General features: G+C 40.8%; 1 protein-coding gene across 1 annotated transcript in view; it reads left to right on the top strand.

Moving 5' to 3' along the window:
- Window positions 1-27300, top strand: part of myom3 (myomesin 3) — a 55896-nt gene that overhangs the window by 6902 nt on the left and 21694 nt on the right. Inside the window, exons 3-14 of the mRNA XM_041942260.1 lie at window positions 1267-1371; window positions 6795-6948; window positions 7796-7953; window positions 9481-9573; window positions 9994-10082; window positions 14282-14326; window positions 17930-18070; window positions 18165-18326; window positions 19908-20049; window positions 21509-21708; window positions 23770-23823; window positions 25806-25933. Of these exons, the coding sequence (XP_041798194.1) occupies window positions 1267-1371; window positions 6795-6948; window positions 7796-7953; window positions 9481-9573; window positions 9994-10082; window positions 14282-14326; window positions 17930-18070; window positions 18165-18326; window positions 19908-20049; window positions 21509-21708; window positions 23770-23823; window positions 25806-25933 (1471 nt within the window). The remainder of the gene's footprint in view (window positions 1-1266; window positions 1372-6794; window positions 6949-7795; window positions 7954-9480; window positions 9574-9993; window positions 10083-14281; window positions 14327-17929; window positions 18071-18164; window positions 18327-19907; window positions 20050-21508; window positions 21709-23769; window positions 23824-25805; window positions 25934-27300) is intronic.

The raw sequence follows: 27300 nt of genomic DNA on the forward strand, positions 1-27300 counted from the left end.
CCATGAACAACTGATTGGCTCAGATCCAAAACCCTTTGGCACATAAACACCAGACTGCCACGACCATCACTGACCATTTGCCTGAGCTCACATCAGCAGTCCCATGTTCCCACTGATTATATAAGCTCCCTATAGACAATAGCATGTGTGTTTGTGCACCAGTGAGTAATAGGGGAACACTGGCAGAGCAGAAGCAGCTGATGATGTTCATAACAATTCTCGCACTTGAAAGAAAACAGGTCATACGCTGCCCTGCTTGATTAGCTGGGTTAGGCTTTGCACCCCACGCATGGGAGGCAACCAGTAGATTAATGAGATTAAATATGTGGTTACTGTTGAGTAAAGAGTGTTAAAAACAATGCACCATGTGTTCCTGATAGAAAACAAACTGAGGAGGTCACATACACCGTTTAAGCCCAGCAGCAGTGTAATACAAAACTGTAAACTGATAACGGCGTGAGAGTACATTGAGAGCAACTTAAAACCGGAGACAAATTCCTTGTACGCGTACAAATACTTGGCCAGTGAAGCTGATTCTGATTCTGATATGTTGTTCTTAACTCTCAAACTGCTGCAAATTCCTTTGTAACATTTTAGAGCGTGTTTAAAGTGATCAGTGACAAATCTGCGGTGCCACACAATGAACCACACTTGCTGGCTTACCCCTGAGCTGCACAGACTGTCAGAGGGTATTAGTGCGACAAAAAACAATATTGACATTATGTTTCAAAGGGGGCCTGTCTTTCGTGGATTCTCGCTTCTTTGCAGTTTATGTTGTTTTGTTTGATTTTGGCTTGTCATTGTTTACCTTGCTAGTGCTTCGCAAAAGGAAGAGGAGACAAAAAACATCCATTAAAGCCGTTTTCAGTCTGGAGATAAGATAAGAGTTGCCAGTTTCAAACTAAGTCTCTGGAGTGCTTGAATAAATGAAACCTCGTGTATATAATGTTTGCCTACATTACCCAAGCTCTCTCTGACGTATGGCCACCTCTGCTGTTCAGACAGAGAATAGGACAGCCACTGCTGCTGTCTAGTGGCAAAGGAGAATAATGATCTGATGAACTTGAAATTGGATAATGTGCCATAGACCATGACAAAATGAACGGGCATGCTAATACGAACACTCAACAGAATAAATAACTGTGAAGGATGACAAGGGAAAATATCTATTTTATAATCTTTCACCTGTGTCATTTGATGATATGCAAGATATCTTGTGTTAATCAGGCTTTGTTTTATTTTTCCAACGCTCACTGAATGCAACAGTGATGAGGAGGCCTCCTACTCTGATTTCTATCCCATCATCCCTGCCGACCTGATGTCCGTCAAGGAGATTCTGAACATGGACAACCTCCCCCGCCACAGGACATGGTGAGATCCATGTTTTTGTTGATCACTGGCAAGACTTGAGGGGTGGATGATGTGATAAAAGCCTCCTCTCTCTAGGGTGCATGCAATTTTATGTCACAATACCGATATGTGTTTCGATACAAGAGATTCTCTGGAAAAATCAATTGAGAAATTGATAATGGATAAAATAATCAGGCAAGACTGCCTGTTCACGCATCACAGTGATGCATGAATCACATAAAAATCTTATGTTGCCATAAACTAGTCCTCTTCATTGATTTGCAACATTGCCCTTAATGGCCTCAAACACCGTAAGAAGTTAAAGGGACAGATACCAGTATAAGCAGTATAGCAAAATCACAATTGGTTCACGAATGTCTCACAGTATCGTCATATTACCCAGCCTGAACAAGAACAGTAATGGTAATCGGGATGTCCTGATAGTCCCAGTCCAAGTCCTGTAATCTAGGTTATTTGGCATTACTGAGGTATGAACACTTCTATTTAAAAATAGAGATATTATGTAATGTTAACTGACACACTGAAACTGAAACAGCCTACTGAATTTTTCACAAGACACATTATCAAAATACTGAAAGTCCTGGTTGAAAACTATTAAGACGATCATTTTAAATTATCGATATGATGTGAATAAAAGTTCAACTGGGAGAATGACTCCTGAAATTAATATGAAGCCATTAGCTTAGAGAAGATGCATCACTCTGTTGGAGTTGTTTAAACTACAAAAACACTTGTGTGTCCAGCAGTGTTACAAAGCAGAGTTTCTACTCCCACAATCACAAATGATTTTTGGTTGAGTACAGACACTGGCTGCAGAAAGCACACAAGTCAAGGTTTATTTCGGCATGACATCACAGATTTATGTTAATTAGCAACAGCTAATATGACCTGCTGCCGGCAATGTTTGTCATTTAAACCAGCAAAAGCGACAGTCAGCATTGGATGAATGGTTTGTAATGCCCTTTGCTAATAAAGACAGAGGAAAGCTATTCTGTTAAAGATTTGAAAATCTGTACATTTTGCCAATCCAGGTGTCAGAACTGACTGAGTCACTCACACCGGTGCTGTCACATAATTTTTCACATTCACACTCTTTAATTTTCACTCACATGTGCAGTAAAATGTGTTAAAGGCTGATTTAAAGGAAAGCTGTTTTGACACATCCGCAGCCTGAGGCGGACAACACACAGCAGAGTACGGTAAAGAAATGATCGCAATTTGATTAGTTTTATTTTAGCTGATTCCGATCGATTAAAGTATGCCCAGATTGGCCCTGATATTGATCCATCTGATTAGCTCACAACATTCTAGCTGGTAACCCCTAAATATTATCTAATAAATAAAACTGATGAGCCTGCAGGAAACTTAACAAAGGCAGAAAAAACTGTTAATATAATAAAAACAGTTTTCGAAAGCCAGTGTTCAGCCAGTGTTTTTCTCACATTTCATGGACCAAAAGATTGATCAATCAAGAAAATAATCTCCAGATTAATTGGTAATGAAAATAATCGTTTGCTGTATCCCTACTTCCAATAACCAACAGCAAATCAGTGACACCAGAGGGAAAACTGAAATCTTGTCCATCTGCAGCTCTCAGCTTGGGCACAATTTATTTTGGATGGGAGTCTTTTGTGGATACAAAATGGCAGCAACTCTGGATGAGTTTCTACATCTCATACTGAACCAAAGACTGTCAGCAGGTCTCCACTTTTCTCCAGAGGACTTCCTTCCTGGATGATCTGTGCTCCTCATAAAATTCTGCCTCTCCATCGGCAGCCAACACCACATCCTCTCTCTCCACTTTATTTGAGAATGTGCTGTGGGTCAAGTTTCCCTGATGCTTTTCCCTGCATGCCATTCACTGCACAAGAGCTTTTATGCGAGCAGAGTCTCAATAAACAACAAAAATCAGGGCTCTTTCTTCATTGAGCTGTCTGCAAAAGGCCAGCTGGGGACTTCTCCCATCATTTGCCAAAAAAATGCCACACATTTTAGATCACTGTGTGGTCTAATATTTTTTTTTTCACTGTTATGGCGGATTAATCATTTGTGAAGTTGTAAAGATGATCAACTCTAATCACAAACATCAAACTTGAGACTTTCTGAAAGGTAGCACTCTGAAAATGACTTGATAAACCAGGACATGTAAGTTATATGTTATTACCAACAGAAATAACAGGAAAAAAATTTACCAGACACTAGAAAAAAGGCAGCACGCAGCTGGTAGCTGCCAGGACAGAGAGTCTTTAACTTATTAGTGAATCAGAATGCAAGCGGATTTTGTTTATGACATATGTGAGCCATCTTTTACTTAAGTGTCTTATGATCGTGTTGCCAGGACAAGATTACTGCTCAGCTGTCATGGAGAGGACGTCATATATCTAAAAATAAATTTTAAAGTAGAGAGGTTTAGGTCACCCAGAACAGGAAGCAAGGGGATTGTAGCCTCTTGTGACATGATTTGCTGTACCAAAATCCCTTTTCTACTCCAGGGGCAACTTGCCCTGTCTGAGTCACAAAGTATCTGTGTCGACATTTAACAGCACTTCCACATTTGGAGGCTTAGTGGCAGCTTCTTTGTCTCTTCTCCAATGCATCCAGAAATCTATTAGACTCTTGTGTCAAAAACGATTTGACATCTCTGCATGCATGTAGACCTCTTTATCAATGTGAAAAATAACACAGATATTTTCTTCTTCAAGCCATAAAAGGAAGCTTTGACTGTCAAGTGGCTGGCAACAGCAAATAGATGGATGGACAGAGGTCACAATGAGCACTGACGGGGAAGATGAGTAATACTAGAAGACAGAGTAGCCAAGGAGGGAGAGTGAAAAGGAGGGAAGTCATTGAGGGTGCAATCACACCCTTTCGAAAGACAAAACGCATCTGACAGTAATGAGCCTCAGCTGCAGCGATGTAGCCCTGCCAACTTGGCGTCTCATTAGGTGCCCTCTCCCATGCCACCACCACAACCCTCCATCTCATCAACGAGTGTCCTATCTGCTCAAGTGCACAGCTCTAATTCATCAGTCTTATCTCACCTTCAGATTTTTCCACCTGTTGAAGCCAATTTGTCCATTTTTGACAAACACCGCCCTGGAAGTGCTGAGATAAATATGGCATGGGTGGATTTTTCAGAATGGAGACTAGAAATGGTTGACTCCTCCCAGGATAAGAGGGGGAACGGAAAGATGGATGAAATTGAAAGCTCTCGAGGATTGGCACACTAATTCTGGAAGGACAGAGTGTTGCAAGATAGGGGAGCATGACATTTGGTTTGATTTGTGTGGAAAAGAATGTGCGAGATATTTTCGTGTTGGCAAGTGTGTCTCCAGCTGCACATTACTATCTGAATCACACGAACGTTTCTTCTCCTCGTGGTAATGGATAACATGGAAATTATGCAGCTGACTCAGACATGTCTAGTTTGTCTTGGCAGGGGGGGGCTGCTGTTCTTCGCACCAATAGGCAATATTAAAATTTCCATTTTGAGTTATAATTAAGCCATAAACACCCTCATACCCACTGATTTGATGTGTTCCAGTGGTTCATTCCCTCAAGGCTCAAAATCTCTGAGCCACAGAGATTAAAAACACTGACAGGCACAAACTTATCTAAACGTGCCTGTGGCAGAAAAAGTCAAAGCCGTGTTTCTGAGCGCCTGGGAGTGTGAGTGTGCGTGGGTACGCACTTGTCTGCATATGCGTCTATGCATGCATGTAGTTATTTGCATATTTATTCATGCTGTTTGTGCATTTCACTGAATTATCGCAACCATTTGTAGGGCCACTCGTGCTCTAGCGGCCATCAGAGAAGTGTTTGTGAATATTTAAGATTCTGTCTTCCCTGTTTGTTGTGGCAATGTGTGTGTGAAGTATGTGTTCAAATAATTAAACCCAGGGGACTGTCAATCAAAAGATGGTTCAGGATACACACCCCTCTGGCGATGAGAGAGAGGAGTATTAAAGCACTGTAAAAGGCAGGCAAAATTCATGATTGTGCCTGTTGGAGTGCTTATACTTCGTATGGATTAAGTGCATGTACATGAGAATATATGATGCCATGTACATATGGATAGATATTCACACATACAACCTGTACAAACATGCATATATTATGGACTACCAGAGGTCTTCACTGGTATAATTTGTTGTTTTTTTTTTGTATTACCTACAGTAGCTGGTGGCCGGCATGCTGAACTCAAGCTATCCCTTTAACAGCCTTTTCAATGTGCTCAAAGTGCAGGTTCAGTGGCCATACAGCAGGTGGGGATTCACTGTGTTGCTTAACGACCCCTATATACCAAAGACCAGGACCAGTCTCCAGTTATGACAGTTGCCCTACTTAATATGTCACCTTGCTGACCAGACAAAGAAAGATGAAATGTGTTTCTTCTGAGTGCATACGCCATCACAAACACCTGCCATCTCCATGACGACCAACATGATAAAAGGATGTCACACTGGCGGCGACACAGCAATGATCTGAACTGTCCTCACCTGAAGGAGGCCTGGAGAGGTGCACACAGTGTCAGCGCTAGAACAAATGCCTAAGGCGGGCATGAGGCCTATAGCAGGGAGGGCACCACATAACTGGCAAGTGGTTAAGGTTGTAATGCATAGTGAAAGTGAAAACACTCAGTGGTATGCTCCCCAGGAAAGATTTGTAAGAGAAAAAAAAAAGCAAAAATAATGCATTCTCAATTCCCCCTCATGGAGCCGACGCTGGGCACACTTCATGTGAGAGCACCAACAGTACATCTCTTCATAGTGATGCGAATCAACCGATGCAGCAAGCCTTGATATTCTACTGAGAAAAGATCAAGTTCTCAAAACCTTTGAACATTTGTCAGAATGGTGCTCATGTGAAATGACACGTAGGTATAAATGGAGCAGCAAACCACAGACATCATCACTGAGCCTTTCCAACGACAAACTGCCAAAAAACATAAAACTAGCATTTGGCTGCAAATGGACTGGGACAGAAAGAAATGCTTACGTGACAAAAAAAATCAATGTAAAATTGCTGTTTTCGTTTCTCTCGCAGGTCGACCCCTGTTTTTATACATCATGTTCAAACCTTTGTCTGAATTGCCGTCTCTACTCCTGTCACCTCCTCTGATGGAGCTCTGAATTGTTTTGACAGCCATCTCAAAATTTTCAAAGGAAGCTAATCACTTCATGTCTAGTCTTGGTTGGAAATGTTTTGTGCAACTGTAAATAAACACTTTAAATCAGCATAGTAACAAAGTTACAGCAATTGCTCCATTCTATTGCTCATTTGAAAGTTGCTCCATTGCTGTAAAGTTATATGTCTGCAAGAAACTATGTTTTCTGCATCTTCATTCACCACCCAATTACACAAATAACAGAAAAAAACAATAGTCCTGAATATATTAGAAACTTTGTGTTGTGTTCAACCAGGGAAATCCTGAAGGAAACTCTGGCTGCTGATGAAGAGTACCACAGAGACAAGTGGACTCTGTTTGGGAACGAGGCTGAGAAGGTGGAAATAGACGTGATCAGGAACCAGCATATCTTACGCACACGTGTTGACAAATTGGCCCTTCGCAACCAGGTAAACGTCAACTTTTGGTCTCAGGAATGACTTGTAAAAAACATTGCCTTGTATTTAGGTTTAAGAACACAGTTGTACCAGATCTCAGTGATATATTCTTAAGAACTGCTCATTTAAAACCATGCATTGCATCCGCTTTCCACAATTAGTGCATGCACTTTCTGAATGAGAACCTCAAACTCTGATATTGTCATGTCTTGTTCTACCCACTGAACTACTCAGCATGTCCATGTAATTAAATTTTATTAGCTTTGGTTCTGTCTGATTACTGTGTCTGGTTTATTACATGTGAGCAACTGTTACTCAGTGGGTACCTAGTAAGTACAGTACTTACTTACATTCCAGCACTGAAAAACAAAGTGTATTTCCACATTTGCCTTCTTTGTTCATGTTGTGAACTAAACCAAATACAAAGTGAGTGTCTGCAATTTCTTTCAGACTGGCTGTAGAGAGGATGTTTAAAAAATACTAATAAAAAAAGGCCATATTAGTGACCTAGTTAAACTCTCTTTGATATATCAGAGACAAAAATATCAATGTTTTTTAGTGGTTGGTAGCTAAATATGTTTACTTTACTTATTTACTGTGATGTTTCTACAGAGCACAATCACCACCAGATTATCCTCACTATTTACAATTTATTTTTCATTTTTGTGTTTCCTTAGTTTAATTGTTCCTCTCATTCTGTTTTAATGACTTGTGAAGCACATGGGCCCTTGCTGTAGAGAATTAAGTTTACTTAAGAGATACTGAATATATTTACCAGCACATTACTTTTTCTCTATCTGTAAAAACTATTTATTTCTTATTTAAAAACTCTGCCTTTCCTGATCGCTCTGTGCTACAGGCAGAAAAGAAGGCATCTGCCCACATGAAGTACCTGGAGCATCTGAGTCAGAAGGCCCCAGACTTTCCAATCCCTCTAAGGGCTCACACTGTCTGGGAGGGCATGACGGTCAAACTCTCCTGTACCGTCCAGGGCTGTCCACCACCAAAGGTCACATGGTAAGAACTTCTGTCTGCACTCCATTCTTTTGGCCCCCACTGGCCTACCGTGATTTCTTTTTCTAGAAGTTTCGATTAAATTCCACTGCTTGGGTCGCACTGAAAACTGGTGCCATTTTAATTTAGTTTCTCGCTTGGTTGGAGTGGGTTAGAGCAGAAAAATTCTCATGGCCCAGAGCTATAACTTTCAGGGAACAACTACACAAGGTGTATACCAATGTACACTCCTGACATATCAGAAATGATCAGACAATTCATTGATAAGTCATCAAATAAAATTAACAATAAAAATAGATAACCATTTAAATAATTTATCAAGTCTTGACTGAGTCATTTTCCTACTTTTCTCTGTTTCATGTCACTGCAAATTAAATATATGTTATACTATACTGTCAGACAAAAAAAAAACAAACAATTGGGAGATTCCGCCTTTGGCCATGGGAAATTTTAACTGATGTTATTTTGCACTGCTGAACTTCTTTTAAAATGCTGCATTTTACTTGGTTTTAATGAATTTACTCTTTTTTTCTAACTCTATTTTTAACTTAATTTAAGTGGTATTACTATTCAGTGGGTTTTATTTTCCATCTTATGCATTCTGTGTATTTTATTTTCATTATTAATTTATCTTATTTTTACTACTATTATTATTATCAAGTGGCCTTTATACTCCATGTTATTGTACATTCATTTTCTATCCCAGTTTTTATGTCATTCTATGTCTTTTCTTCTGTGAAGCACTTGGTGCATGTAATTTCTTTGTTCTTTCTAATTTCTTTGAGCACTTGCAGGTGCATTTCTTGTATGAAAGGTGCGATACAATTAATGTTTCTATTATTAATATTATCTGACGTTTTATAGACAAGACAAATCAGTCAACAACAGATAATAGTTTCCTTAGTTGCAGCCCTACATTGGTATCATTAATTCATAACTCATCTACAATACAGTGAAATACTATTGAATTTCTCACACAATCATTAGAAGTATATAGTCTGAGCGGCAATGTGGTAGGTTAGGTTATACATCTGTACATGCAAATGATTGATAATACAGATAGACTTAAAGAGTTGCTTGCAAAAAAGCATCACGACACACTTCTGAACCCTGAGTTGAATATAGCCTTATGTATTAATATGAAATTACCTGTGTTAATTCAGGCAACGTACCAAACTGTCGACCTTGATACTTGAGCTGCTGAGAGACTAGCTGATGAGTAGACTGTGTGTGCTCAGTATTCATGAACCTAAGCTGAGATCCTGATAACCTGAGGCTCATGGCTTTCACCATCCCATATGGGACCCATCAAGCCCAATGAGCAGCAAGAGGCTGACCTCAACAGTGCCCAGCACAAAACAGAATGAGAGATCAAAGCCCCCCTCTGGCTGCCGTAGATTCAGCCAAACCAACATTTGATTAGTGAAAGACGTGCATAGGTAATCAGTAGACACCTGTTGCTTGCTTTGATATTCAAAACAAAACAAAACTTTCAACACACTCAGATGTACTTCTAACTTTCTACTTCAGGTATAAGGATGGTCTGCCACTGAGAATGTCTGACCAACCATGGAATTACAGTCTTCAACAAACATTTGGTCTTAACTCACTGGAGATCAGAAGGTAGGTCACCAGCTCAAATCCCTAATTAAGGCTGAATATCTCTGTGCAGAAAACTGTATGGATATGACCCCGGGATGTGGATGTGCATGTGTGGTTACCTTGCCATTGATTAACGGAGAAGAAAATTAGGAATTTAAGAAATTGGTGGTGAGGTTCAGGAATTGTGGCGTTAAGGAAATAAAGCAGAATTCAATGAAATGAACGAACGAGTCAACTGAGTTCAGTGGTTTGATGACATCGCTTTCTAACTTTATGTTGCACTTGGGATTCATTTAACAGCCATCACAACAGAGTTAAGTGTGCAACTGCTTTAAATATGTGCAATAAAAGCACAGATGTGTAACAGTACACATACAATATTTCAGCTCCATCTTCAATCGCTTCTAATTTTAACAGATACATAAAATTCTATATCCTTAGGTGCTCTCCTGATGATGCTGGCGAGTATAAAGTGGTGGCCAGAAGTTCCCTGGGAGAAGCTATGACTTTTGGGACACTTGTGGTGAACTGTGAGTAGTTTCCTGTTTCATATCCACTCTACTTTACTGGAAAACCATTATGACAAAGATGGGTTACAATACAATGACTGGAATAAAAGAGTTCAGTCTCAGGCTCCAAACTGGCAATGGGACACTGTGACACTGATATAGGATATCAGAAAAAGAAATCAAAGCTGTACGGTTAAAAGCCATATAACCAGTCCAAAGAGCATTTACACAGCAGGATTTTCACCATATGAAGGCTTTTCAAACCTGGTGCACACGCCTTTCTTCTGCTCAGAAACATACACTGGTCATAATCATCTGTATTTGACACAACTGTTCCATTTCGATTCCACACACATACTATACAGTATAGATAGATAGACAGTTAGACAGATAGACAGATAGATAGATGCTACTGCCCCCTAGTGACTATTTTGGTATAGACTGAGTAGATCTCATTGCACAGACAACAAAGGCTAATGTGAATTTGGTTTAAACGGCTTATATCACATGTGACATCACATCTATTCATGAATCAAAAGATGTCTTTTTTATATTTTTCATTCAGATCAAATTTGTTATTGTAGATGGAAGAAAACACTGCCATTATTAGGGGTTAACTGCAAATTTTAGGCATAAGTATTAGCCATATTTTATACATATATAATTTGTCATCAGTTATGGACACAAGCAACTCACATAGAATAATGCAACATGCATGTGCTGAAAGTGGAACTTCTTATTACAGAATATCGACACTTATTGATATTTGTATATCTGAGAAATATAAATGTAGAAATACTACTACTACTACTACTATTACTATTACACTTCATTATATGATTTTTTAAAGCTCAGGGGAAAGGATGAAACGAGCATAAAAAAAAACTGCAAGAGCGAAAAGGTTTACAGACAAGCTTAGAGACTGTTCAACATGAAGGCATAACCAGAAAGGAAGGCGATCAAGAGAAGTGATCAAAGCAGAAATCATTTTACTTAGCACACGAATACAAGCCCAGGAGCAACACAGCACAGAGCGCAAAACCCACGTCCTACGCGTGTGCGCCCTACTTACTCACTGTCATCCACAATTCAACACCACTGGAAGCAACAATTTTGATAAAGACCCAAAGGCGTACAGAGGCAGATGCAAACAAGCCACGCCAGTGTAAATAAATAAATAAAGCTTGCTCACCATTAGCTGAAGTCTGCGAGTGCTGGAGTTCAACCGTCTCTGGATAATGGTCAGTCATCTGTGCTCTTGCAGGTAACTAAGGTCCCTCTTGAAGGCCAGCAGCTGAGCCGTCCCTCTGTGAAGCGTTGCTCTTGACATCCATTGCAGAAGCAATATGCAGCATAATGTCTTAAAAGTATATTCCAACCGGTCTTTGTCCTTATACCATAACAGGTAAACGCTTTCACCGTTTGTGCAGACAGTCTGGGAAATGTAAATAAAACAAATCCAAGGCCTAAATTCGCGGCACAAGCGGCCTGTGAGCACTGAGAATCGGCGTTAATGAGCAGCACTTGTCCGACATTAACTAGTTAGCTGCTGTTGTGTTAGCTTCGGTGGGCGGCAATAACACCGATTTTCACCACTTTTTGCACTGGCCTCGGGCCAATCTGTCCCCACAGCTGTCTTACCTCCCTACTGCTAGTGTACACCTTGCGTCACGGAGCTAAAATAATTAACGAAATCCATTTTTTGAAGTTAGCCAGCTCACTTTGGTCTAATTTGTAGCTAAGTCACGCGCTGCTTGTATCCACTCAGCCGAAGTCCGGCCCCCGAGCTCGCCAGGTGGTGTAGCTGTTGCTAGGCAACGCACAAAAAATGGGCGTCCCCTTTTCAAAAAACGACGTTGTGTTTTCTGCATTACAATTTTCTGATAACAGAAGTCATATTTTTAAAGTGCCCCCATGAAATTAGCATGGCTAATTATGTCACTTATGTGACTTCTGATGTCAAAATTCTAATAATTTCATTGACATGTGCAATGACAATAAAGACTCTTGAATTGAATCTTGAATTTAAAAGTACATTTAAACTGTTCTGGTGAACTGATTGGTTGAACAGAATCCCTCCTGAATAACTAAAAACATGAACAAATTAAAACAATTTGATTGAAAGTGGTGTGATTTCACACACCAGATGACATAGGCCTATATTTAATGGGTGTGCCTATTGTTAAGGCTGTGAGCACTAACTAAACTTATCTTCCTAGCTCATCTTATCTTATCTTATCTTATCTTATCTTATCTTCATCTTAACAATTTCCAAATACTGTTTCTACTTGGGAATAAAATGTGAGCATCTCTTCAGCTGAGCTCCTGAGGTGTTCACTGCCTGCCAAAGGCTGAGACTCATGATAGAGCACGGCTGATCAATTGGCCAAATCTATTGGTTTCAGCATATATTGCATGGTGGCCAATAAGTAACATGAAATATGATGCCAGTATTACATAGTTTATTCACCAGTGAGCCCTGACAGGTTTATTTTTCAGCTTTATTGTGTCCCTTCTAACCCGCCGAACCTCAAGCACTTTCTGGGCAGTTTTTACTGCTGTCACATTTTTACTCACTGTGAGCTCATTATCGCTGCAATATATATGTTAGTACTGTGCCTCTATGGAAAAAGCACAGTCATGGTTAGGTGGAGGGAGAACTCCAAATTGTCTTTAGTGCCGTTTAACTCAGTTATAATGCCATAAGTCATAAACAAATAAAAAATGAAAAATTAAAAAAGGTGGATTCTCCACATACATTTTTCCAAGTGTCCACAAGTGTTACCGACTTAACAAAAAAAATTGAAAATGGGTCTTCTACATATTTCATATGTATTCAAAAATTGACATTTTCACAGCCTCTTTCAGCCATGTCTCTTGTCTTCAGACTGCTCCTTCTCCTGAAGTGTTTTGCGGAACTGTTGTCACTTGACTGCAGGCCTTAGCGTAGTCATTCAAGACTTTCCAGTTGCACTAAGGAGTGTAGGATTTTATGTTTTTTTGCAGTATCTGGTTTGTACAAATGGCTGATTTTTGGCAGAATTTTATATTAGACATGATTTTATGAAAAATCACTATTTTAAGGTTAGATTTAGTTAGTTTTCCTTGTTGGAGGCATTTGTAGGACGTGATTCGTTCAGAAGTTTAAAACTCTGGTGTTAATTTCTGTTCTTTTTTACAGTTTCTGGTTTTGATAAAGACTGTAATTTTGGCTATATTTAAAAAAAAAAAAAAAAACTTCCAAACCTCCTGGTGGGTTTGTGGGGGTTCAGAGGGTTAATACATAATAATCACATAATCAAATTTAAGAGAACCCAGTCAAAAATGTTGGATGCCATGCTTTTAAGTTTGAAATGTGATGTCAGCTGATATATTCTCATCAAATTTGAAAACTGTCAAACATTAATCTTGGCTGTGGCCTCAGAAATCCAATATCGGCCCGGCTATAAGATGAGCATTTCAATTTTTCATTTTATTTGCAGGGGCACAGATATTCATTAATGCCCCCAGGGTGCTGAGGCTGCTTTGACCAAATTTGACGGCACATCCATACCTCCATCCTCCTACTGCCTGCAATCTTGTTATTGCTCGAGTCAGATATTTTTTCTGTTTTGAGAAAACCCAAAGGGAATGATTTCTAATTCCGCCGCCCCACCATGCACAGTGTAGATTTCTATCCCCATTATCGTAGTTTCTGTATGAATTTGATATTTGGATGACAATCAACACCAGACTGGAATGATCTGAAAAACAGATCTCATTGCAGCACTCATGCATAATGAATTACAATGAGGACAGTGGGTGTAGTGGTGAGTAATAATCAAACATCTACGGTGAGCATCATTGCCTCACAGCACTGTGACAGAAACATTCACATGTTTTTTTTTCTCTTTGCACCTTTTCAATGACCCGCTCTTTCTTGAAAGTGAAAAGTTCTACAACCTTGTAGATCAATTAGCTGGTCAGGGCTTTAATGAGACACTTCAAGGCCTCTCCTTGCCATCTATATTTCACAGGCTTTCTTCGGTTGTTATAAATAGGTTAAAGGGAATATTAGATGTGACTTGCATAAATGTGGCGCTGATTTGTCTGCTGTGTCTCTCTCTCTGTCGTACCCCTTCAGTTTCACAATATCTTCCTCTGTTTCTGTCTCCATCTCTGACCCTCCCTGCCTTGCTTCAATCTGTCCTGCTCTGCCGCTCTGCCGCTTCGCGATTCAGCATATCAAGGAGCCGTGGCTGGTTCAGAGCACTCGCGGACCTCCGGTAAGTTTCACGCCAGGTCCTAATGAAAAGCGTCCCCTTTCATTTTCTCTACCACCCTTTGAAGTTCTTCCCTCCACCGGTAAACTAGGGAGGGCTGGCTGGCTTTGAAGCCTGTGACACAGCACTCTGCACTGCTGCGCCTGCTGCACCTCATAAAGAAAGATATGGATGGATTGAAAGGGAGCAGTGCTTTAACAGTGTTTGTTTGTCATGGGAGTTTATGTTTCTGTCCGTATCCATGGATGTACAGGTCTAAGTGAGACTGTTTGTGTTGAGTTGCTGTAGGGATAGACAGACGTGCATCCAACTGAGCAGGAATGACAGTCATGTATATTTCATTTCAGGGACAGCAAGGGATTTATTCCGTTTTGCTCCAAGCTGTGGAGCATGTCATATTAGCTGTGGCATTCTTTGGCCTAGATTAGCTTCCACCAGGTCAGCTTTCTTTGCCAGAGAAACAACAGCATTAGCTCAAATCCCTATGATAACCAGGTTAAGTTTACCAAAACGGGCTTCTTGTGGGAATGTTAAATTCTGGCTGTTGTCTATCAGAGGGCAGAAGTAATGGATGGGTGAGCAAAGTAACTTTGACAGGGGAGACCACCATCAGCCATTTCCCTCCAACGGTCCAACTACTCTTAAACAAACTACTGCTTTTAACCCAAATTACTGTCTTTACCAAACCATAACCACATAGTTTTATTGCTTAAGTTTAGCCTATAAGCAGAGGCAGATCAGAAGCTGTCCACTTTGGAAAACACTAACTGATGCTTTCCTTCTGATGGGGCCGTGGGATTAGAAAATGCTGATATGGCTTGTTTGGAAAAGCAATGATGCATGACATCATTTCTTGTTTCGTACAGAGGAATTGTTGAGAATGAGACACTGTTCTCATAACCATCATCTTATCACAAAACACACCTGTGAGATTTTCCCGACCAAGCAAAAAAGCCCAAGTTTGCTTCATTTTTTAAAATCAGCAGTGTTGCAAGCTGGGCCTCGTGTCTGTAGCTTTATCAATCATTCCTGTCGGTTATGATTATGAAGATACTCGGCAGCTTTATTGCTTAGATGTGGGGAAGCTGAGACACCACCAGAGACTGCTTTACAACTGGGAAAACACACAAGCAATCAGACAATATTTTAAAGTTCAGTGTTGAACTATATAATCTAAGCCACTTACTGGTGTTTGGAAGGTGAAGGTGAACCATTAAAGGTATTTCCTTATCTTGCAGACACTGATTCAAATGCACATTTTGAGTGCATTCACTCATTTCAACATCCAGCGGTGGCCTACATAATTATAGAGATATGTTTAACTGTTGTCTGCGTCTTGGACCACTTGTGTTACCTGCCATATTGGACTCCTTTGCAAAGCTGTGTCTCAGTGTCACACTGAAGTCCTCAGATCTCAGCAGTGACAGGTGAGTAAATAACCCTGAAAGAAAGGACTGATGGGTAAAGTAATTTAAACATGAGTACTCAAGTTGTAAAAAAAAAAATTATTAAAAAAGAAAGTACATTTTTCACTCTTAGATTTGGCCTCGAGTCACGAGTAGATCGTAAATCAGTTGTTAAAATGAACATTATGGTTCTTGCAGGCCAAATTTAGAATAAGAGGCTGACCTATGTGTGCCAGTTTTTTTATTCTACTTTGAAATGACTTGACAAAACTGCCAAAGTAAAGTCAGCTTATGCACGTCTAATCAGGATGAATATATTTAGACTTCATCATTCCGTATGCAGGGATGTATTTTTTAGTCCACTGCTAACGTTCACGAATATCTCGTGAATACACCATCCCTTCTGCAGAAATATTATGTAGGTGCAATATAATGCAATCCATTCCCCACACACTCAGAAATTAAGTGGCAATCATTTTGAATGACTCTTTATCAGCATGTAATGGCATCAGGGCCTGCTTGCTGCGAGAATGTGCAGAAGAATTACATGCTGCCATTTTCATGTAACTGATGCTTGATTATCTCATACGGAGAAGATCATATTTTCCAACATGAATCACTCAATAAACAAAAGCGCAACTGTGGGGAATTTATCATAATCATCATTGTGCTGGGGGAAGCATGGGTCTCAGTGCTTGAATGATGGGAAACAAAGATCTAAGCGGTGTGTTTTGATTAAAGCGACACACATTCGTGTGGTAGCCTGGACGACTAAGCAGAACAAGATCATTATAAGAAACATGTCACAGTCTCTCAGGCTCATCCCTGCTGGGATATGACAGGACCTCATGGCACACGTATCTCTCACTTGCAGATTTTATTGCTTCAGTGCTTTGACAAGTGAGAGAATGGTAGCTGAAGGAATAACTTGTCAGGAATAGTTCACTTTAACACAAGAAGTACATCTTCAGCTTTTCTGCTGTCTTCTGTTGTTTCCAGCAAGTGATTGCCATGCCTGAGTGTCCTTTGTCTCCTTGTGGTCTTGGATGAAGCAGAGGGTCTTTGTCTATTACGGTTATGCAAGTCTGGATAAGATTTGAGTTGAGACCCTTCAGGTTGCTTTGTTCAGTTTCACAAGTGAGAGAAACCGAGGAGAGAAGAGCTTGTTAAAGCTAGCTTGCAGAGAATAATGAAAAACTGATGTCATAGCACAAGCGTACTCGGCAGTATAGAGACAGCAGAGCTTTTTTAACCAGGTTTGGCGACAGAGCTGGAGAGATGAGCTCTCATTTCTTATCATCAGGAATCAGCATATTTCTTCCTGCCTGCCATTTATCTCCTGCACATCCTCTGCTTCCTGATTCCGCTCCCTTTTACCTGTCATGCTTCTTTCCTTTCTAGCGGTCCAAAGGAGGCCTGCACAATTTTATAGCGCAGCATCCACCCAAAATGATCACGTCTGGAGGGTTTTTCTGCTGCAGGAAGGCTGTGTCTGGTGTGGACCTACTTTTTAGTATCAATTCTATCTTTCCCCAGCACCAACAAGGAAAGTGAATGTGTGGATGCTGATGAAAAGTGCTTCTTAATCCTTCTCACAGTTGTGTCTATGTGTTCTATCTTGCTGATTTGTCTTTCACTTTTCTTCCTCTTTCCTCCTCTTGTCTTTATTCAAATTCTACTCAGATTCCAAAAAAAGTTGGGACGCTGTGTAAAACGTAAATAAAAACAGAATACAGACATTCAGACAGTTCCTGAGCTCATGTTCTGATATCCTTTATACAATCATGTGTTCACAAAGTGGTGAGCCTTGCTCCATCCTTGCTTATGAACGACTGAGCCTTTCCAGGATGCTCCTTTCATACCCAATCATGATGCTATCACCTGTTACCAATCAACCTGTTTTCCTGTGGAATGATCCAAACAGGTGTTTTTGGAGCGTTCCACAGCTTTCCCAATCTTTAGCTGCTCCTGTCCAAACTTGTTTGAAACATGGTGCTGCATCAAATTCAGAATAAGCAGATATTTACAAAAATCAATGAAGCTGATGAGGTCAAACATTAAATATATTGTCTTTGTACCGTTTTCAATTGAACACATGTCAAAAAGGATTTATCTTTCCTCCCCATCATAATCCTTCGCTCTCACCATGTCACCTCCCAACTTTGTTTTCCTCCTCCTCCATCTTTGCCCCCCCCCCCAGCCTTGAAGCTTGAGCAACAAGCCCAGTTTGGCAGCACGTTCCCCCCAACATGGGTGAAGGAGGGTAACAGCCTCACTCTGCAGTGTACCTTCACCTCAGCGCTGCTGCCCTTCCAGCAGGACGTCAGCTGGTTCAGAGATGGTAAGCACTGTTAGAGATGGCTTATCTGGGCCAGATGTTTGAGAATTTAGATATGTGCAACACAGGTTTGTCAGGTAATCTTTTAACTCTCTAGGTATCCAGCTGCATCAGTCAAGCACTGTGGACATTAAGACAGTCGACAACAAGGCCTCAATCACTTTAAGGGCTGCGTACAAGGAGCATGAAGGTATTTATACTGCCCGACTGAGGACCTGGGATGGAATCCAGGAGCACAGTGCTTTTGTCTATATCAAAGGTGAGAACCGGCATAACAGTGATTTTAATTTAACAACAACACCTATGTTAAAGTTCAATCTTGAACATTGGATGTAATAGTTTGGCAAAACAGTTTTAACACAAGGTCCACTTACTAGCTTTTTCCAGGGCTTTCACCCATCTCACAGTCTTCATATGCAGATGGAGGTTGTTCAGTTGTCATGGAGACTAAAATCTATACTTCGGTCACAACTGAGCAAACTCCCTCTCAAATTCTGAATAGTGTCTCTGACCAGCCTGCCAACCTGTGTTTCAAGTGACACGCTTCATTCTGAAATGATAGTGTTTGAAAAAAGTGACCTGGAGGCCCTTGCATACAAAAATATCTGTGTTTTTGAGGATGCAATCCTCATTTGTTGTCCCAACCTGGATAAATGGTGTTTTGACTGAATCCTTCACTCAAAACACTATTTGTATTCACCAGATTTTGCTTCTACATTCATTTCCTGTCAGCAAACTACCCTGATTCATACAGGGAAATTGCACCATCAATCAAGTTGTTCTGCAGTAGAGGGCCTGTTAACTTTGTTCAGTAAAACTACATATTCTACACAGACTGCTATTTTCCCTCATACATTGTTTGCAGCTTGCAAATAAACCTGAGAACAGCTCCTGCTTAACTCATCAAACACTTGAAATGTGTCTGGACAGCTCTGCAGGAGGCTTGGCACGTGTATGTGTTTCAATATAATACCAGTGCTAACTCATGCATGTATTGCACCTTAACTGGCAAAGTCACAGTATATAATGCGCACTGAATCATTCATAAACCTGGTGGGAACATGCCTGTAGACCAAGAAATAACACATACTAGTCCAAAAGCAGGCAAACGCTTTAATGCTAAATTAATCTTCCTGCAAAGCTCCCGTAAAAACTCAGCTCAGGTGTCTCTCTGTTGTTAAGGCGCTTGATGTTTAGCCAAGCAGGAGGCACTAATTAGTGAATCAGCAAACTTCCCTGCACGTGGGTTTTCTCCTTCATTCCGCCGTCGTATTTGCATGACAAATACGCCGGACTGAGAAGCAAAAGCAAATGAGAGAGCAGGAGGAAAAGGAGGAAGGGAGGCTGAGGTTGCAAATGTAGAACAGGAAAGAGATTTGCTTGATTTTGGCTTCAGTCTTTTGCTGAAAAAACATCCATTCCTTGCCTCAAGAAAGATTTGGGAACATGTCATAACTGCTGTCTTCAATCCGCTTAGCATAATTTCCTAATTTCGTTTCTCCCTTCTCTCTGTGCCATCAGATCTTCTGGTTGTGATTCAATAGAATGTATTGAGTAACATGTTGTTCTGTTCCTACAGCCTTGGCATCACTTTTCACTGTCTGGCCCAAATAATGTGGAATAGAAAATATGTGGATGAGCTGGAGAACACAAGGACATTTTCCTTACATCATCTCATCCTCCCCTCTCCTCCTCCTTCTTATCACTTTTCTCTGCGCCACAATTTCACATCTTACTTATTTTCCAACCAAAGAATTTCTTTCATGGCTCCAGTCTCTCCATCTCCTTCCTCCATCTCCTTTTTCCGCCTCTAACTGACTATCTCCTCTTCGTGCTGCAGATGCATCAGCAATGGTGCTGGGAGGCCCCGCCTCTCCTCTGGCCGTCCAGGTATCTGACGTCAACAAGGACTACGTCTTTCTTACCTGGCAGCCACCCAGCGCTGATGGAGTCTCACCTGTGGAGGGTTATTATGTGGAAAAGTGAGGACAGAGAGATTTAAAATACATTATTGAACTTGAAACAATCTCACCACGAGGTCATTTAGTAGCTGTTACAGAACAAGGGAATGTACATGCTAAATGTTTTCTGAGAATTCACACTAATAGTGTTAATTAGGCAATTCTCTAGCAGTTAGATCTAACTATCAAGCTAGTTGAGGATAAAAAATATGTGTAATTTTATCCACTTGTCATGATTTAATACATCAAATGTTAATACAGAGATATTTTGCATATCTCGACAATGATTTATAGAACTTTGGATCAGCAGAGAAATCAAAGACTAAATAAATAACTAAAAATAGTTGAAGGCACTAGAAATGTGCATATATGTATATTTATATATATACATACACATATATGTATATATACAGGATAAATATAATAATCAAGCACCTGATGATTAGCTGATGATTAACTACTGATTGATGATTACTATCTTTATTAATCAAACAGGACAAGTGGGCTGTCCTTCCAAATAATAAGAAACTATTCATGAAAATCTGCCATTTTTTGGAATGCATTTGGTTTTCCATTGCCAGGAATATTTCACCCAGTGATTAGATCTCTTACAATGGACTCCCATTGATGTAATCTCCATAAAAAGGCTTATTTTAGACTGTATTTGCAGCGATTTCCTGTATTGCAAGGCAACAGTAGACTTACAGTAAGACTAGACTGCTGAAGCTCGTCTTGCTGTTTGTGCTGCTGGTGAGGAAACTGGATAAAGATGGCGGTGGTGGCAGCCAGCAGTGGTGTTACATCCATTTGGCAGAGTTCACATGAGATGGATGATATACTTGGTAATTATCCGCCCTCGACACTATGTTAACAGCAGAGTCAAAGACTCCCGCAGGAAAACAGGCCGCATTTATCACCAACACCAATCAGTCAGGATGTCCTGTGCATGTGTTTACAGTGTGTGTTGGTGGACAGAGAGAAAGCATGTCATTTGTGCAGTAGTGTATGTTTGTGTACGTGTTTTTGCAGCGTCTCTATTCAGTGTAGAAGCTATAGCTCCTGCACGTTATTGGCTATTGGACGGGGAAAGGAAAATATAAGATTGCTCCCAGTTCCCTAGCAACCTCCTTATGGTTAGAAAACTGCACTCATTCTGTCTTTTTGTTTGCAACAAGTGGTAGCAGTTTGTTATCAATGCTGTATAATGTAAGCTTGCATTCTACATTTTTTTTTTTTTTGTTATCGTATTTGGAGGCTCATTGCTTTAATATGGTCTCTTGTCACAATTATAGGTCTTGGTGGAGTATTTACTGGCTTACATGTGTTGTTGTGCCAGCTAAAGTGCTTTATAAGTGCTTTTATGATGTTATACCCTGCAGACTGCACATAAAGTGGTCCAAACACTTTGTTTCCCTCTTTTTCAAATGTACTTGTTTCTTTCTTTATGTTTTCTGTCTTGCTCCTGTTTTCTTTCTCTCAGATATGATGTCGGTCAGGGTGAGTGGGTGCGCTGCAATGTGCATATTCAGAAAATGTGCCACTACCCGGTGTTTGGGCTGAAGGAAGGAACTCTCTACCAGTTCAGGGTTTATGCTGTTAACAAGGCCGGAGCAGGGCGCCCCTCCAATGCTACAGAACCTGTCCTCACTACAGACCCCCTGGAACACACCAGGACCATGGGTAACACATAACACACTCTGACGTTTGACCTGCCATATAAAAACCTGTGAAATGCAACACCACCGCAGCTTGAGAAACACTAATTGCTGACAAACTCAACCTGTCTGGTACAGTTCTAACAAGCTTTGGTGCTGTTTGGTTTGGTTTGAAAGCAAAATGACATTAACCACAGGATTAGGTGATGGACATGATGCAATTTTGGAATGAATTCAAAAACAAAACCACGATTAAAACCACACGATGATCATGAACTCTGAAGAAATCACTAAATTCATGCAATAATTATCTGGTAACCATGGGAACACATTTGCACATCGGCATGTGAGTGCTGGGATTTTCCCTCATCATTGAGAGAGTGAAAAGTAGTTGAAAACAGAGGTATGCTGAACTTGTGTCTCATGTGTGTCAAAAATAGCAACCACACAGGAACTAACCCCACTCTAATGTTTGAATGATATATGGGGTCCAGCTGCAATCTATAATATTAATGCTCATAATCAATTATTTCTTCATGAGCTCATCAGAAAAGATGACTAAACACATGGTGCAGTAAAAGTGCATCACGACCTGCTGTCAGTCCACGAAATTTGATTTGCCGCACGAGGGTCCATGTAGTGCTGAGGGTGCAGAATCACAGTCTAGAATGAATGAATTACCTGTCAGTCTGTATATTATATATTCATGTTTACAGCTCTTGCTTCATTTGTAAAAAGCAGTGGAAGAATTGCTAACAGTAAGATCTTTCACTTCTGTGTAAACGTAGCAATACCTCACTGTAGAAATACTGTTACAAGTAAAAGTCCTGCATTCAAAATTTTACTAAAGTACAAAAGCACCAACATGTACTTTAAGTACCAAAAGTCAAAGTACTCATCATGCCCATTTCAGAGCAATGTATGCTATATTATTGAATTATCATCATTGGTGCATTAATGTGTAAATGAAATGACAAAGAAATCTGTGGGTTGTGGAGTCAGCAAGAAGTGATCTCACTGGACCTCCTCACCTCTGCTTCGCGCTAGCAGCGTGAGGCTACATTAGCATCAGCTGAACTTAAGACCAAACTGTCGCATTTTGGGCAACGTAGGCGCCACATTCTGTTAAAAAAGAAGAATGTGTGGAATAAAAAAAACAATGTATGCCAATTTTTAACTGTCCATCCTGAGTCTAACTCAGTGGAGTACTCTTTAAACATGAGCTGGATCACAACTAAAATGTATGCATGCATCATTTATTTCCTCCGCTGTCTAATACATTGCTTCCAAGTCTTCCATCGGTGTTCAGCTGGGATGAGATATATTGACTGTGAAGGTCACGGCACATGATCCACATTGTTTTCTTACTCAGGAAACCATTCAGTTACCTCCTGTGCCCTGTATGGAAGCATCTGCATTAATTATGTTCCTCTGCTCATTTATTCAGGTTTTTTCCGTCACTTTGTTTGTATCTGCTACTACAAAGAGCATCAGTTATGTGTTAGCAACTCGGGCCTGCTGTTAGTTCACCTCATCCGCCTCAGTTGCTGCGTTACACCTGCAAATATATCAGCACTACCGGGGGAAACAGATGTGGGCATGTGGATGTGGATCTCACTTTTATAAAGCCGGAAGGTTCTGCAGTCGTTTCTGCGACAGCTTCCTAATGGCATCCTGGAGTGGAACACTTTGTATCTTAAAAGATTTCTTGTAAGGCATTTACGTTCTGTTGAATACTTTATACAGCGGAAGTCTGAGAGCGGCCGAATGGGATGTAGCTGTGAGTGTGTGTGTGTGTGTGTGTGTGTGTGGAGGGAGGGAGGACAGATGGGCTCTGGTCAGATGCTGTGGATCATTAAACACAGATGAAGGACAGGCAGAAGGTTGACTTGCCTCCAGCCTGCTCTCCATCCTTCCATGTCGCTCTCCCTCACCTCTTTGTGTATCTCTGGCTCTGGTTCTCTTACTAGTGGCTGCTCTTCTAGCATTAACACTAATAGTGTTATCATGAGCTCTCATATAACTTCATTACCCCAAAATGACTTCCATCTTCATTTCCCAACCTCCCTCTCTCCCCATACCTCAGTGGTCAAAGTGGACAGAGGAAGGACGATCACCATTACAAAAGATGAACTTGAAGGTGAGCGTGCCGTATTTTTATGTCACTGTGTACAATATTGGTGAGAAAAAAAAAACGCCATTTGAACCTTTTCACGCCTGAGTTCAAACAGCATCTATGTTTTAGTGGCACGCATGGTGCTGTGGAGGTGCTGCCTCCTAGCCTGTAGGATGCCCAGGGCTCGTGGCTTAATGCGTCTTCCTATTATTTTGAACAACGAGCTGCAGTAATTGTATGGCTGAGGCAATGAGCATTTGCTCCATTCACGCAAGTGAAAGGAATGAACAGTCCCTGGTCGTCCTGGCAAATGCACATAATGGCCCGAGGTAGTGTGAATGCCTGTGAAGAGGGCTGATAACCTTGGCGATGTAACTCACAGACAGGGAGAGATAAAGGGAGAGGAGCAGGAGGAGGAAACCAGACCATGAATGTAGCAAAGGCACTGCATCCATGCTCTTTGTCCTATTCTTCAGTGGAGGTTTGGAACAGACATGCATGTGTATTTGTCTACAGCTTTTTTTCCAAGTTATCAAATGTAAAAGTATCATCCAAGCAAACTCATGGGATGATTTAATTTGAGTTGAACATTAGCAGAACAGACAGGAGTCAAGGCCATTTTTGTCAATCATTCCCCAATTAAGGGAATATATGTAAATAACATATTTAGAGAACCAGCAGTTATGGGACAAATTGAAATGAGCTTAAATAATATCATTATATGTGATATTTTCTTGCAAACGTTTGCTGTAAATGAAATATGTGACCTATAAACGTCTGCTATTACCTGAGTAGCTCAGCATTCAAGCAGCTGTCATGGCAAATGAGACCTCAATTTTTATTTCAGTGTGTTCAGTGTGGAGCTAGAGGCAGGAAGCGATTAGCTTAGCTTTGCAACAAGACTGGACGCAGGGGGAAACAGCTAGCCTGGCTCAGTCTGAAATTAAAGAATACCTGAACCTGTAAAGCTACCTGATCCCATGTTTGTCTCATTAAATCAGCACATCAACGGGAATGTAAACGTGACAAATTGTGGTTTTACGGGGAGTTACTTACTGGAACTGTGCTTGGTATTTATTTATGCAAATCTTTACTAATGGCCTCTTGACTCCAGCTTCATACTTAACTTTACAGAGAGATAGATGTTCTCATCTAACTCTTGGCCATTAGGTAAATAAATGTATTTCCCAAAATGTTCAACAAGTTCTTTAAATATAGCATAATTTACAACACATTGTAAGTGGGTAAAAGGACACATTAGGTCCAAATGATGTTCCAATATTATTTGTTCCAAGGTTCTACCTTTACTTTTTGCATGTTTCAAAGACTCTTTCTGGGTATTCTTGTGTTTCATTTCATGTTTAATTTGAGATATTTTGCCCTCAGTCTTGTCTTGTCTGTTAGAGCCTCTGGCCTTAAATATCAAGCTCTGCTGTTTTGTCCTAAAATGAGTCCTTCACTGTTCACCCAATATGTATGTGAGCAGCCACCACACACTTTGACCCCATAGTCATAGTTTCATTTCAAATGCGATGTGCTTGAGTACAGAGTTACAACAATGAAAAATGTTTCACTACGTACAGACTGCACTACACGCCGACACACAGGCTGCTGCATCTCTCATTTCACTGCGCTCTCTTTGGTCTGGAGCTCGTCTCTGATCCACAATGCAGCTCTGCAACTCTTCAGGGGATACCAACAGAGAGACGAGACTTACAGAGAGACAGACAGGCGCAAAAACTGAAGACTTTCATCGTCCTTGAGTCACACGGAGTGTCATGGAAAATGTGCTGACTCAAGCCATATTGGTATACTTTTGTATAAGGAACAGAGGTGAGATTGAGGTAGAATCTCACCCAGTGTGTGAGATTCACCAGACAAAGCGTGGAATTTCCCAGTGGCAAGATTAGCCAGCACTTTTTGGACTCTACATTCAGTCTCACTGACCTTGTTCTGACTTTATTCTTCATCCTCCTCTTCCTCCTCCTCCTCTCTTTGCTCTGCAGGTCAGGTCAAAGTTCCGTTCCCTCCCACAAATGTCCACGCCTGCGAGGTGAGCGACACCTACGTGGTGCTGAGCTGGGCCGAGCCTGAACCCAGAGGCAGGGAGCCGCTCACCTTCTACGTGGAGCGGGTCAGTCTTAACTCCAACACACACACACACAGGCACACACACAACTGTTCATATTACAATACCTCTTGGGGTCTCGGTTGACTACAGTTATCCACTTGACTCTCACCTAAACCTACCATCTTCCTCCTGAAGGACCATGTCCAAGGTTTCAGCAAATCAGCTACAAATCACTTTACTGCCGACCATTTTCCAACACATACTCTAAGTTTTCAGATTGAATTTTCAGCGAGAGTCTTAGTTTTAGGTCGTGTGAAGCCGTGAGAAATCAATTTGCAGAGACTTGGCTCGAAGTAGGTGATCCATCACAAGTATTCCAATTTTTGGAGTGAAAGTTTTATTATTGTTTAACGGTAATAAACTCTGGGACTGCATGGATGGCTTTGAACGCTGGTGTGTTCGAGGAAGCTCCGTCATCAGAAATCACAGATCTGGCTGCTTTCTTTGAGCTATGTTGTCCTGGAGAAAAGTGGTAAAAATGTGCCAAAAAGAGATCTTGCAAATCTCAGATTCTGCTTCTTTCTCATATACTGCTGAAGCTGAATGAGATGAATCGTCAGAGTTCCTGCTCACACCTGCATTACTGCAAAATTCTAACCAAAAGCAGACTGCTTGATTACCCCTCTCAAGCCAGTTATAGGTCTGTGCAAGTTCATCTTCATATTGTATTGAAGTGAACAGACTAATGGCTGCCTTGAAGGTGCGAATTAGTCTAAGAATTTATGGTAAAAATGGGCAGGAGTTACGTAAAATATACATGATTTTTAGTTTAAGCTGCTGCAGTCCATATTTTTATATTAACAATGTGTCAGATGGTTTTGTGTAATGTGAAAAGACTTCGCTCATAGAGACAAAGCAGCAGAATCTTCATCCTAATCTGAAGCTCCCATTTTATGAAGCGCTGTAGCATCTTGCAGCAACTCCACTGTTTTCATTCACCCTCATGGTTTTCATCAGCAGCTTCCAGCAGCAGCAGACAGCTGTTTTCTGCAAAGAAAAGCTCTTAAAAACCAGCTGTGCAAGTCTTCACTATACTAATACAATCAGACACCTACATGCTCTCTATCACACACACAAGTATAAATACACTGAAACACAAACCACCATTGTAATTAGTAATACCTACACGTCCACTGGACACAAGGATCAATGTTCTTGCATCATCAGTTCCTCCAGTAGCCTGTTAGGTTTGGGCAGTCTGGTGCTGGAACGTGAGCCAAATTAACAGCAGGTTCCTGACCACAGCACTAATCAAAGAGACAGGAGGGGAAAAAACACACACACTTCTACCACCGTGGTGTCAGTTTAAGTGGGAATTTGTGGACTCATTAAAAGCAAACAGACCTTGATGTTGCTCTCTCATGCCATGC

The sequence above is a fragment of the Chelmon rostratus genome, chromosome 8 (genome assembly GCF_017976325.1).
Source record: "Chelmon rostratus isolate fCheRos1 chromosome 8, fCheRos1.pri, whole genome shotgun sequence".
Lineage (NCBI taxonomy): Eukaryota > Metazoa > Chordata > Actinopteri > Chaetodontiformes > Chaetodontidae > Chelmon > Chelmon rostratus.